Below are 14,007 nucleotides of genomic sequence, written 5' to 3'. Positions count from 1 at the left end.
GAAAACCCTATTCCCAAATGAGATTACATCCATAGGTATAGAGGTTAGGATTTACAATACATATATTTTGGGGGGACACAGTTCAATACATAATGGTGACCATATGTCCGAACTGGGATGCCTTGAGATTGGAAGGGGTTTTTGTTAATAACGATGCAGGGACCATAGGCATAAACCAGGACTATCCCAGGCATACTGGAATGGTTACCCTAGTTGCAGTGTAATCTCAGTGGTTCTGTACAGTTTAATCTGGCATCTTAATTTACCTCAGCCCTGATTCTTGACTTCAGTAGCCCATTCCCCAAAGTCAGAGTTGATTGATTCTTGGCTGATTCCCAGGCTCTGGAATGTGTGAAGGATTCTGGAATCATTTGCAGCACTAATGCTTTAAACCCAAAATGGTGGCTTTAAAGAATAGAATTGTATACTTAACAAATGGTTTTCAAAACGGATAAAAGTAGAACTGTGCTTATTCCTGACAATTAATGCATGTACTTTTAAAAATGTATGTCTCCCGGAGAATTTTACCTCAGAGTGCCAAGACTATTAATTCATACTATCAAAATTGAAATGGCATTTACTGTGGAAATATTTGTGAAACTAAAGCAGATAGAGGAGAATTGTTTCACATTATACTTAATGTCTGCTGTCCTTTTTTTCAATCTTTTTACAGTTTTTTGAGGTGCCATTTGATTCAAACATGAATAGGACAAAGAACAGACCTCTGGTTCGTGGGCAGATCAGGTAAATCATGAACATAAGTCTCTTCCACATTGTCGAACATTCAGTTGCTTGTTCATCCTAAATCATTTGGCAGTCTTTTGCCTTGAGTTCTGAAGTTAAAGCACTGTACCTTCAAAGGGACAAATTGGTGTGGATACACAGTACTTTTCATACCAGTATGTACTACAAAGCACTTAAGACTGATATAAAATTTGCAGTTGTATTATGGGAGTAACTTTTAGATTACTTTATTGAATGTTTCACTTGTAGTGACTGAAGATAAAAACATTCCGTTAATACAAATGATTTTTAGACAAATCTATATAGGGTCACCGAGGAAAGATATGTCTGAAAAGTCATTTTTTCAGATAAACCGATAACGCTGTTATATGCCAAGTAAAGTACTGCCTCCATTACTCTCCTTTCCACCAAATTCAATTAAGTGGAACTAAAAGGCATATAAATATTTTAATATCACTAATGGTTAATAATTAAACATTTTACTTCCTGAACCCTCTAAATCGTCATTTTAAGATATTTTTTTGAATCTAATGTGTATCACAAGCCTAGAACAATAGAAAGAGCCAAATGGTTTATACTGACTGTCCTAAGTTCTCTTTTCATATTTCCAGGCAATGCCCTCATGGAGCTTAAAATTGGAGTAGCACTTGTGGATCAAATTATCATACATATTAAGTAAAATAAATACAAATGCAGATACAGTCATATAGTCTATGCAAATAAATGATATTTAATATTAACTGTTTTTAACCATTTAATTCTTAATAAATTTAAAATACCATTATATTTAAAAAAAGGGAAATTTATATAGTGTCAGATTTAAGAACAAAAACTTCATGTATACCTAATATTTTATTTCCTTTTTTGAAGTATAAACAAAACTATGTGTTATGTTGATGTTTTGAAATTGTCACAAGTCCTTTTGTGTGAAGTGGTTTATCTTTAGAGGGGAGAATGTGACTCTTGTTACCCATCTCAGAAGCTAAAAGCTGTTCTTGCCACTGGTCACATCACAGGTAAGTGATTTGGATCCGAATTTATGTCCACTCATTTATCCTCAGTAAACTCATACACTCCTTTGGAACCAGGGGGAGTGTAGGAATACCGCCAGCAAGTGTAGTCATTAGGAAAATAGTGATAATCTGTGCCCAAAGGAGCCCTGGTGGCGTAACTGTTAGGCACTCAGCTGCTAACCAAAAGATTGGCAGTTCAATCCCACCCAGTTACTCTGAGGGAGAAAGACCTGGCGATCTGTTCCTGAAAAGATTACATTCTAGAAAACCCTATGGGGCAGTTCTACTCTGTCACACAGGGTCTCTGTGAGTTGAAATGGACTCAACGGCACCCAATGACAACAGCAATCTTTGCCCAGTGTAGTCCATTCTTTCTGCTTTAGGAAAGTAAAGTCTGTTAGTATGTTCAGGCAGGGTCATCCTGTCCTTCGTGGTTGTCACTGGCAATGTCCTTCTTTTTTAAAGGAAGGGAGGTTACTTACTCTTTTTAAATTATAAGTTCTTTTGTTTGCAAGATGGCCCACGCAGATTTTTTTTTTTTTTTGTAATAATAAACCTTAACTGGTATTTTAGAGAGCAAATTATAAGCCTGAAGAAAATAGACACAAACTTATTTTTATAGCTAAGGTGTACTTTATTAAATAGGTACAAGGAACTGTTATGAGTCCGGAGTACAAATCTTATATTGAGAAGTATATTTTAGGACTGAAGACTTTACATCTCGCCAATTGTCATGGATTGAATTATGTCCCCCCAAAAATGTGTGTAGCAATTTGGCTGGGCCATGATTCCCGGTATTGTGTGATTTTCCTATATGTTGTAAATCCTGCCTCTTTGATGTTAATGAGGGAGGATGGGTGGCAGTTGTTTTAGTAAAGCAGGACTCAATCTACAAGATTGGATTGTGTCCTGAGGCAATCTCTTGAGATGTAAAAGAAGTGAGCAGAGAGACAGGGAGGACATCATACCACCAAGAAAGCAGTGCCAGGAGCAGAGTGTGTCCTTTGGACCCAGGGTCCCTGTGCGAAGAAGCTCCTAGTCCAGGGGAACATTGATGAGAAGGCTGACAGAGAGAAAGCCTTCCCCTGGAGCTGACGCCCTGAATTTGGACTTTTAGCCTACTTTACTGTGAAGAAATAAATTTCTCTTTGTTAAAGCCATCCACTTGTGGTATTTCTGTTATAGCAGCACTAGATGATGAAGACGCCAATTAATATTTATTATAATTTAGTAAAATATTGTCTGCTACACAGATTTTTTTTACAAAAGGGTGGCCGTATAGGGTGTAGTAGAAAGTCTTATAAGCTATCCATTAACATTTATTTCTCAGCTTTAGTGGTCCTCATGCTATTGACTATTTAAATACAATGCTTAGCCAGTTTATTTTGCAATTTTCTTTTTGGTGTTTACTACCAGCTTTGATTTGGTGTAATATACCTTGTTGATTCTATGCAACTTTATAAACTACTTTACTATTTGGTATGTGAAGTGTGAGTCCCTGTCATTGTTAATGGACAGCAGTATTGTAAGTCTGGGAAAGAATTCCTTTGAAAGTCTTGTGCTGATGACAGCTATTTCAGCCTTTGTAAACAGACTGTAAACACTTATGGAAACAATGTATTTCGTTAGTTTTTTCAAGTGATTGCAGTTTACTTTGAAAATTGAAATGAACAAAATTATATTCTGAAGAGTAAAAGTAATGTAGTGACACTTACAGAAAGAAACACATGCATGGACAGGTTGTTCTGTGATGTTCTGAGGAGCGGGGACCCCACAGGAGCCCTTTGCTTTGTGCATGACCGCCTTCCTTTGTGCTTTTAGTCTTCTCTTCAAGAAAAACTTGGTGGAGAGATAGTGGGTGCAGAACGCCTGATAGAGCTGACAGGGAAGATAGTGGGGTTTTTCAGTTGTTCAACTTTATTCTTTATTCCAGGAAGAATCTGAGGCATCCCCAGACACTTTTAGTAAAATAGAAAAAATTGTGTAATGAAAGTCATGATTAGGGAAAATAGAATGTGGGTAAATGCTAAGATCACAAGAACAGTTTATCAAATTCACATAGTTAATAAGGTCGAGCAGTAAATTTCATTCACCATCTTCTGCTGACATAGTTACATCATGATGATAAAGCATCACATGCACTGTTTGTACTTAATTCTCACTGTCGCACCATGAGGCAGAGATCTCACTGTCGCACCACGAGGAAGAGGCTGTTGAATTCTCGCAATATTCAGGGGAGGAAACTGAGGCTCCAAAAGAATAAGTAACTTGCCTATGCTGTTATTCTGGGGAAGTGGCAGAACCAGAATTTGGCCCTGGTCCATTTAATCCCAGACCCTCAGGTCCCAACAAGTACATAGAACTGTCTCTCAGAGACTATCTGTCCATACAAAGAAAGGACCCACTCAGGGAAGCCGGAACATCTGCCTCTTGGTTCTTAAAGAGTAGGGGACACTGGCTGATGATGGTAGAAGAATATCATCAGCAACTTTTGTAAAGGAGAGCAAATAGCAGGCATCCCTTGGTGCAAGCCAAAGACAAAATACTAGAAAACAGGTCCCCATGAGAGCGTTTTAGAGAGTATGGAGAAGGAGAGGGAACTCTTGGCCAGACATTACAAGCCAAAGTCGCATCTCTGTGGTTCAGCTTGATCCAGGGAGTAATCCAAGACAGTGAAAGAAGAATAAAGGAGAGGAGGTGTCCGTGGTATGTGAGTATCGGGTGATGCCAGAATCAAGAGATAAAATAGACAAGGAGATCTGCCACACGGAATGACTGTACAATGGGCTAAAGGTTGAGTGACTGCATGCTGGGAAGCCAGGGCAGTCCTGCTTTATGCCTGTTGTCCCAGCAGAATTATTGAGGGTGTCCCTGTCATTCTCCAGAATGTCCAGAGTGATGATAACTGTAGGCCACCCTTTATAAAGGGGATGATGATGATGATGATGTTCACTGAATTTCTTTATTCTTAAGGCTATTTCATACAAATTCCAAAAGCTTTTTTTGCCTGGAAGAGAAAACAAACAACACATAAATGAGAAGTACCATGTATCTTAATCAGTTTGTGGATAGACTTTGTAATACATACCCCTTCTAAATAGCATTTTAAAACTACACTCAATGTTTTTATGTTTTCCTACGATTGAAAACAATAAATGCAGCCAACTGACATGTTTGGAAATTTCTGGCAAAAATGTCATGGTTATAAACGGTTATTGTGAGGAAGGAATTGAGCTGAGAGCTTCCTGTTATTCTCTGGCAAAGAGCACACCTTGAAATTCTTACGTCTCATATCAGAAATTCACATTGAAGGGTGAGTAGACCCACTTTAGAAGCTGAATCTACAAACTCAAAGGCATGTAGTGAAGATAAATGCCGGAGAGTTTACTTCCTTGTTGGAAAATTGGATTCAATGTGATCCAGCCTTAAGATAATGACAGGAAAAAGTTCATTAGCAATTTTTTTTTTTTTTTTTTTTTTTTAATTTCTACGGTAGAAAATGCCTCAGTCTTCCGATATTCTTCATATGGTCGTCATGAACTAAGTGAAAAATGTTATCTAAGTTTGGGCAAGTCACTTAATTGATCTTTCCATAGTGCTACATCGTCATGTGTAAAATGGGATCATAATTCCTATCCCATTCATTTCATAAGGTTGTTGAGGGTATAACAATAAGATCGATAAAATATGTAAATAAAAGGGGAAGAGGTTTAAAACCCTAGAAATATGCAGAGTGGTTTACAGAACTTTCATCTGTTGTCAAAATTTGCTTTAAAATATAAATATTTAGTGCTTATCAGGTGATAACATAAAAAACAAATTCAAGTTACTTTTTTTGTTTGTTTATTTTATTTTATTTTGTTGTTGTTGAGAATATACACAACAAAACATACACCAATTCAACAGTTTCTACATGTACAGTTCAGTGACATGGATTACATTCTTCCAGTTGTGCAACCATTCTCACCCTCCTTTTCTGAGTTGTTCCTCCCCCATTAACATAAACTCACTGCCCCCTAAAGTTCCTATCTAATCTTTCAAGTTGTTAGTTTGATCCCCCGTAGATAGTTCTTAAAAAGACGTAATACAAAATGCAGACGTTTCTTACTAGTTAACCTAAATTATTATTTGGTTTTAACAAGACTTCAGGGGATTAAAAATCTTAAATTTTAAGCATAAAGAAAAAAATCCCAATAGAATTCAGTACAAGAGTGAAATGCTGACTACCAAAGAATCAAAATCAAACTGGCCTCAGACTTCTTTAAATGCCAGAAGGAGAGGCAGATTGGCCATAAAGTTAATAAAATTTAAGCATCAAGGCCCCACATTTACCTGGGCCCCTTCAAAATAAATATTAATTTTCATAATTAATTTTTTATTGCTTTTTTTTTTTTAGTTTGTCATTCAAAAACTTCATACACAAATTATTTTGTAACATTAGTTGCATTCCCTGCAATGTGTCAGCACTCTCCCCCTTTCCCTTTCCGCCCTGGGTTGTCTGTGTTCATTCATGCAGTTTTCCTGACCCTTCCTGCCTTCTCGTCTGTGCTTTTGGGCAGGTGTTGCCCATTTGGTCTTGTATACTTGACTGAACGAAGAAGCACATTCCTCATGTGTGTTATTGTTTGTTTTATAGGCCTGCCTTATATTTGGCTGAAAAGTGGACTTCAGGAGTGGCTTCAGTTCTGAGTTAGCAGTGTATCCAACGGCCATAGTCTCGCGGGGGTTCCTCCAATCTCTGTCAGACCAGTAAGTCTGGTCTTTTTTTTGTGATTTTGAATTTTGTTCTACATTTTTCTCCTGCTCTGTCCAGAACCCTCTATTGTGATCCCTGTCAGAGCAGTAGGTGGTAGTAGCCGGGCACCATCTAGTTCTTCTGGGCTCAGGCTGGTAGAGGTTGTGGTTCATGTGGTGCTTTAGTCCTTGGGGCTAATATTTTCCTTCTGTCTTTGGTTTTCTTCATTCTCCTTTGCTTTGAACATGATAGGACCAATATATATATTTTAGATGGCCACTCACAAGCTTCTAAGACACCAAAAGTTGCTCACCAAAGTCGGGTATAGAACATTTTCTTTAAGAATAATGTTATACCTGTTGACCTAGATGCTGTCCACGATCATAATCCCCAGCCCTCAGCCCCAGTAACTTGATCCCTCAAGGTGTTTGGATGTGTCTAGGAAGCTTCTATGACTCTGCCTTGATCAAGTTGTACTGACTTCCCATATATTGTGTGTTGTCTTTCCCTTTACCAAAGTTCACACTTGTCTACTATCTAGTTAGTGATTTCCACTCCCAACGCCTCTCCTCCCTCTAACCATCAAAGATTGTTTTTGTGTGTGTATATAAACCTTTTCTTAAGTTTTTATAATAGTGGTCTCATGCAATACTTGTCCTTTTGTGATTGACTTATTTCACTCAGCATAATGCCCTCCAGACTCATCCGTGTTGTGAGACGTTTTGTGGATTCATCATTGCTCTTCGTCGTTACATAGTATTTTCCGTTGTGTGTGTGTACCATGATTTGTTTATCCATTCATCTGTTGATGAGCACTTAGGTTTTTTCCGTCTTTTTGCTATTGTAAATAATGCTGCAAAGAAGATGGGTGTGCATATCTATTTGTATGATGGCTCTTATTTCTCTGGGATATATTCCTAGGAGTAGGATTGCTGGATCGTATGGTATTTCTATTTCTGGCTTTTTAAGGAGGCACCATATCATTTGCCATAGTGGCTGTACCATTTTACATTCCCTCTAGCAGCGCATAAGAGTTCCAGTATCCCCAAAACCCATCCAGCATTTCTTGTTTTCTGTTTTTTTGATTAGTGCCAGTAATACAAGAGTGAGATAGTATCTCATTGTAGTTTTGATTTGCATTTCTCTAATGGCTAGTGATCGAGAGAGAGCATTTATTCATGCGTCTGTTTGCCACCTGAATGTCTTCTTTGGTGAAGTGTCTATTCATATCCGTTGCTCATTTTTTTTATTGGTTTATTTGTCACACTGTCCGGTTCTGCGCCATCCTAACAGTTGCTGTTTTGGTTGAGCCTGTTGTTGCAGCCACTGTGTCAGTCCATCTCATTGAGGGACTTCTTTTTCACTGACCCTCTGCTTTACCAAGCATGATGTCCTTCTCCAGGGACTGAGCCCTCCTGATAACATGTCCAAAGTATGTGAAACAAAGTCCTTACTTCTAATGAACCTTCTGGCTGTACTTCTTCCAAAACAGATTTGTTCCTTATCTTGGCAGTCCAGGGTATGTTCATTATTCTTTGCCAACACCTTAATTCAAAGGCAGCAATTCTTCTTCAGTCCTTCTTATTCATTTCCCAGCATTCATATGCATATGAGACAATTGAAAACACCATGGCTTGGGTCAGGCACACCTTAGTCCTTAAAGTGACCTCATTGCTTTTTAACACTTTAAAGAGGTATTTTGCAGCAGATGGCTGCAAAAACAATGCAATGCATAGTTTGATTTCTTGACTGCTGCTTCCATGGGTGTTGATTGTAGATCCAAGTGAAGTGAAATCCCGACAACTTCAATGTTTTCTCCGTTTATCATGATATTGTTTATTAGTCCAGTTGTGAGGATTTTTGTCTCCTTTGTGTTGAGGTGTAATCCATACTGAAAGCTGTAGTCTTTGATCGTCATCAGTAAGTGCTTCAAGTCCTCTTAACTCTCAGCATGCAAGACTGTGTCATCTGCATAACGCAGGTTGTTAATGATTCTTCCTCCAATCCTGGTGCCACATTCTTCTTCATATAGTCCAGCTTCTCTATTTGCTCAGCATACAGATTGAATAAGTATAGTAAAAGGATACAACCCTGATGCACACCTTTCCTGATTTTAAACCAGGTAGTATCCCCTTGTTCTGTTTAAATGATTGCCTCTTGGTCTTATGTACAGGTTCCTCGTGAGTACAATTAAGTGTTCTGGAATTCTCATTCTTCACAATGGTATCCATAATTTGTTATGATCTACACAGTCGAATGCCTTTGCATAGTCGATAAAACACAGGTAAACATCTCTCTGGTATTCTCAGTTTCATCCAGGATCCATCTGACATCAGCAATGACATCCATCATTCCACATCCTCTTCCAAATTGAATTTCTGGCAGTTCCCCATTGATGTACTGCTGCAACCGCTTTTGAGTGATCTTCAGCAAAATTTTACTTGTATGTGATATTAATGATTTTGTTTGATAATTTCCACATTCTGTTGGATCACCTTTCTTTCGAATAGGCACAAATATGAATCTATTCCAGTCGGTTGGCCAGGTAGCTGTCTTCTAAATTTCTTGGCATAGACGAGTGAGTACTTCCAGCGCCGCATATGTTTGTTGAAACATCTCAACTGATATTCTGGCAATTCCTGGAGCCTTGTTTTTCGCCAGTGCCTTCAGTGCAGCTTGTACATCTTCCTTCAGTACCATCGGTTCTTGATCATATGCTGCCTCCTGAAATGGTTGAACGTCCACCAGTTCCTTTTGGTACAGTGTCTGTGTATCACTGTGGGTAGGATTGATATTTCCACAATGTTGATTCTTCCTATCCATGAGCATGGTATGTTTTTCCATTTATGTAGGTCTCTTGCAATAGCGTTTTGTAGTTTTCTTTGTATAGGTCTTTTACATTCCTGGTTAGATTTGTTCCTAAGTATTTTATCTTTTTAGAGACTATTATAAATGGTAATGTTTTCTTGATTTCCTTTTCAAATTTCTCTTTCTTGATATATAGGAATTCAACTGATTTTTGTAGGTTGATATTGTATACTGTTACTCTGTAAATCTTTTGATTAGTTCCAATAGTTTTCTAGTGGAATCTTTGGGGTTCTCTATGTATAAGATCATCCCATCTGTGAATTGGGATAAATTTACTTCTTCCTTTCCAACGTGGATGTGCTTTATTTCTTTTTCTTGCTTTATTGCTCTAGCTAGGGCTTCTAGCACAATGTAAAATTGGAATGGTGATAAAGAGTATCCTTGTCTTGTTCCTCTTCTCAGGGGGAATACTTTCAGCCTCTTTCTGTTGAAAATTATGTTAGCTGTTGGTTTTGTATAGATGCCCTTTATTATGTTCAGGAATTTCCCTTCTATTCCTATTTTCTTGGGAGTGTTTTGTTTGTTTGTTTGTTTGTTTTAATCAGGAATGGGTGTTGGACTTTATCAAATCCCTTTTCTACATCGATTGAGATGACCATGTACTTTTTTTTCTTTCATTCTGTTTATGTGGTGGATTTCGTTGATTAATTTTCTAATGTTGAACTGTCTTTGCATATTTGGTATGAATCCCACTCGGTCATGGTGTATTATTTTTTTGATATGATGGTGAATTCTATTGGCTAGAATTTTGTTGAAGAATTTTGCATCTATGTTCATGAGAGAGATTGGTCTGTAATTTTCTTTTTTTGTGGTGCCTTTGCCTGTCTTTGGTATCAGGATTATGCCACCTTCATAGAATGAATTTGGGAGTATTCCTTCCTTTTCTAAGCTCTGAAATAGTTTGAGTGATATTGTTGTAAGCTCTTTTCTGAATGTTTGGTAGAAACCTCCAGTGAAGCAGTCCAGGCCAGGGCTTTTTGTTGTTTTTGTTGTTGTTGGAGGTTTCTTTTTTTTATTATTTCTTCAGTCTCTGCTCTTATTTTGGGTCTTTTCAGATTTTCTATCTCAGCTAGTGTTAGTTTAGTAGATAGTGTGTATCTAGAAATTTGTCCATTTCCTCTAGGTTCTCAAATTTGTTGGAGCACAATTTTTCATAGTATTCTGTTACGATCCTTTTTATTTCAGTTGGGTCAATTGTAATGTCCCCCATCTTATTTCTTATTTGGGTTATTTGATTCCTCTCCTGTTTTTCTTTTGTCAGTTTGACCAGTGGTTTGCCGATTTTGTTGACCTTTTCAAGGACTCAACCTTTGGTCTTGTTGATTCCTATTATTCTTTTTCTGTTCTCTATTTCATTTATTTCTGCTCTAATCTTTATTTATTTCCTGTCTTTGATGACTGTTGGCCTCTTTTGCTTTACTTTTTCTGTTTGTTACAGTTTTAAGGCTAACATTTTGATTTTGGCCCATTCTTCTTTTTTGATGTGTATGTTTATTGCTATAAATTGACCTCTGAGCACTGCCTTTGCTGTGTCCCAAAGATTTTGGTATGATGTGTTTTCATTCTCATTTGACTCTAGGAATTTTTTATTCTCTCTTTGATTTATTCTATTATCCAGTTGTTTTTAAGCAAGATGTTATTTGGTTTCCATGTATTTGATTTTTTTTCCTTGATCTTCCTGTTATAAATTTCTACTTTTATGGCTTTGTGATCAGAGAGAATGCTTTGTATTGTTTTGATTTTTTTTTTTTTTTAAGATTGTTTTGTAGCCTAAAATGTGGTCTATTCTGGCGAATGATCCATGTGCTTTGGAAAAGAATGTATAGTTTCCTGTTGTTGGGTGTAGTGTTTTACATATGTTTATGAGGTCAGGTTGGTTGATTTTGGCATTTAGATCTTTTGTATCTTTTTTGAGTTTCTTTCTAGATGTTCTGTCCTTTACTGAGAGTGGTGTGTTGAAGTCTCCTACTATTATTTTGGAACTGTCATTTTCTCTTTTCAGTGCCATTAAAATTTGTTTTATGTTTCTTGGAGCCCTGTTATTGGGTGCATAAATACTTATTAAGGTTATGTCTTCTTGGTGTATTGTACCTTTTATCATTATATAATGTCCTTCCTTGTTTTTTATGGTTGATTTTGCCTTAAAGTCTATTTTATTAGAGATTAGTATGCCAGTCTTGCCCTTTTTTGATTACTGTTTGCTTTGATAAAGTTTTTCCCATCATTTAATTTTTAATATGTCTTTTTTTCTAAGATGTGTCTCTTGTAGACAACATATTGATGGGTCATGCTTTTTTATCCATTCTGCCACTCTCTTTCTCTTTACAGGTGCATTTAAGCCATTTACATTCAGTATGGTTATTGATAGGTATGAGTTTATTGCTGTCATATTGTGTTTTTTTTGTGGTGCTGACATTTTCTTTGTTCCTCTTGCATTCTTGTGTTGAGTTCCTTTTTTTGTGGATTTTCTTTCATTATAAATTTTGTGTTTACTGAGACTTTATGTTTTTCTTTTTTATTCTGATGAGTAGGTTTGTTAACTTTCTTTTTGGTTATCTTGAAATTTACCCTTGTCTTCCTAACTTTGAACTTGTCTTTTATTACTTGATATTGCCTTGACTTCCTCTCCGTTTGAAAGTTCTATTCCTACACCATTTATTCCACTCTTTATTGTTTTGATGTTGTCCTCAGTTACAGACTGAGGTCTCTATTTCCCTGTTTTAAGTCTTTTAGCTTTGTTTTATTATTGAGAGTTCTTTACCTAGGTTGTTGCCTGGCTGATGCTGTCCTGTGTCCTAGACTCCAGTTTTTTTCTGATGTTGATGGTTCTCTAACTGAAGCATTCCCTTTAATATTTCTTGTAAGTTTGATTTGCTTTTTATGAATTCCCTTAATTTCTGTTTATCTGGAAATGTCCTGATTTTGCCATTGTATTTGAGAGTTTTGGAGGATATATTATTCTTGGTTGGCAGTTTTTTTCTTTCAAGGTTTTATATATGTCATCCAATTGCCTTTTTGCCTGCGTAGTTTCTGCCGAGTAGTCAGAACTTATGCGTTTTGTTTCCCCTTTGTATGTGACTTTTCATTTTTCTTGAGCTGCTCTCAAGATTCTTTCTTTGTCTTTAGTTTTGGCAAGTGTGATTATGATAGGGCTTGGTGACTTTTTTTGGGGGTCTATCCTATATGGGTTTCGTTGAGCTTCTTGGATCATCAGCTTTTCATCTTTCTTAATATTGGGGAAGTTTTCTGCCAGCAAATCTTCAACAGTCTTTTCTGTGTTTTCCATTTCCTCCTGTTCTGAAACTCAAGTCATACGCAGATTTTTGCTCTTGATTGTGTCCTACATAATTCTTAGGTTTTCTTCATTTTTCTTCTTTCTTTTCTCTGACTTTTCCTCAAAGTGGCGTCCATGGATTTGTCTTTAGTCGCGCTGATTCTGTCTTCCATCGTTTCAAATTTGCTCCCAAAACCTTCTATTGACTTGTCCTTTTCTGAAATTTTGTTGTCTATCTTTTGAATTTCTAGTTGCTGTTTTTGTATGATTTCTAATTGTTTATTTTGACATTTAGTTCTTGTATTATTTTCCTAAGTTCTTCTATTGCTTTGTGTTTTCACTGATTTTGGATATGTTTTTGTTGCTTTTGTTGGTGTTTTCCATGATTTTGTCAAATTAGTTTTAAGCGATGTAGAGAATGAGGTAAAACACTAAGCAAGCCAGAGGACTCAGAGAGTGAAAATTATATATATTTTCATCTTTGTGATTAAGTTGGTAGCAGAAACCACTCAGTGAAAACTAGGCAGTGGTAGATTATTGACTCATTCATTCATACTATCATCTCAGGACACATTTATCAAGAACATTGTGTATTCAGAGAAGTATGCTAGTTGCTAGAGTTACAAAGAGGTAAATAAAGTTGAAATGACCTCCCAGGCAAGAGAAATACAGAAGTAAAGATAGCAGTGTAGATATATATGATATAGACCATCAATAAAATGAGAAGGCCATTCTGATAGGAGTAGACAACTGGTCTGGAGAGGAAGTGAGCATTAAGATTAGAGAGGGAGGTTATAGACTTTAACAGATGCCTAGACTAGTAAAGACATGCCAGGCAGGAGGAATATAGTGAGCAAAGATACAAAGATGGGAGTGTAACACATGCATTTAAAGATAAAAAAAAAAAGTGAAACCAGTTGTACGTAAACTGAAGGATTAGTGTAGGGAAATAGTAAGGAAATAAAGCTGGGAAGAAGGTTGAGGAAAACATACTTCCAGACTAAGTTGTGTGGGCTATTCTGTAGAAATTGGACCATTGTCAGTGTTATTCTGGAGGTTCTAACCAGTACAGTAAGTCAAAAAAATAAGTAAAAGGCATTTGTATTGAAAAGGAATAAGTGAAGTTCTCTTTATTCACAAATGAAATCTAGAACATAGAAAATCTACCTGAACCCACGAAAAAGCTACTAGAAGTTATAAGTGATTTTTGCAGGGGCACAAGATACAAGGTCACTATACAAAAATCAGTTGTAGGAGTTCCAATTTTGACATGACAAAGTAAGGAGCCCCATAGACCTTCTCTCCAGTGAAACTGGCGAAGGTTATTTAAAAACAAAAAGAAGCAAGAAAAAAACAAACAAAAACCAGCCATT

General features: G+C 36.8%; 1 protein-coding gene across 1 annotated transcript in view; it reads left to right on the top strand.

The window, feature by feature from the left end:
- Positions 1-14,007, top strand: part of LOC101348940 (protoheme IX farnesyltransferase, mitochondrial) — a 205,594-nt gene that overhangs the window by 142,784 nt on the left and 48,803 nt on the right. The window contains exon 5 of the mRNA XM_004376188.3: positions 674-744. Coding sequence (XP_004376245.1) covers positions 674-744 — 71 coding nt within the window. The remainder of the gene's footprint in view (positions 1-673; positions 745-14,007) is intronic.

This window comes from Trichechus manatus, unplaced genomic scaffold (genome assembly GCF_000243295.1).
Source record: "Trichechus manatus latirostris isolate Lorelei unplaced genomic scaffold, TriManLat1.0 scaffold00040, whole genome shotgun sequence".
Lineage (NCBI taxonomy): Eukaryota > Metazoa > Chordata > Mammalia > Sirenia > Trichechidae > Trichechus > Trichechus manatus.
The sequence above is the reverse complement of the archived record's forward strand: the minus strand, read 5'-3'. Positions and strand labels throughout refer to the sequence as shown.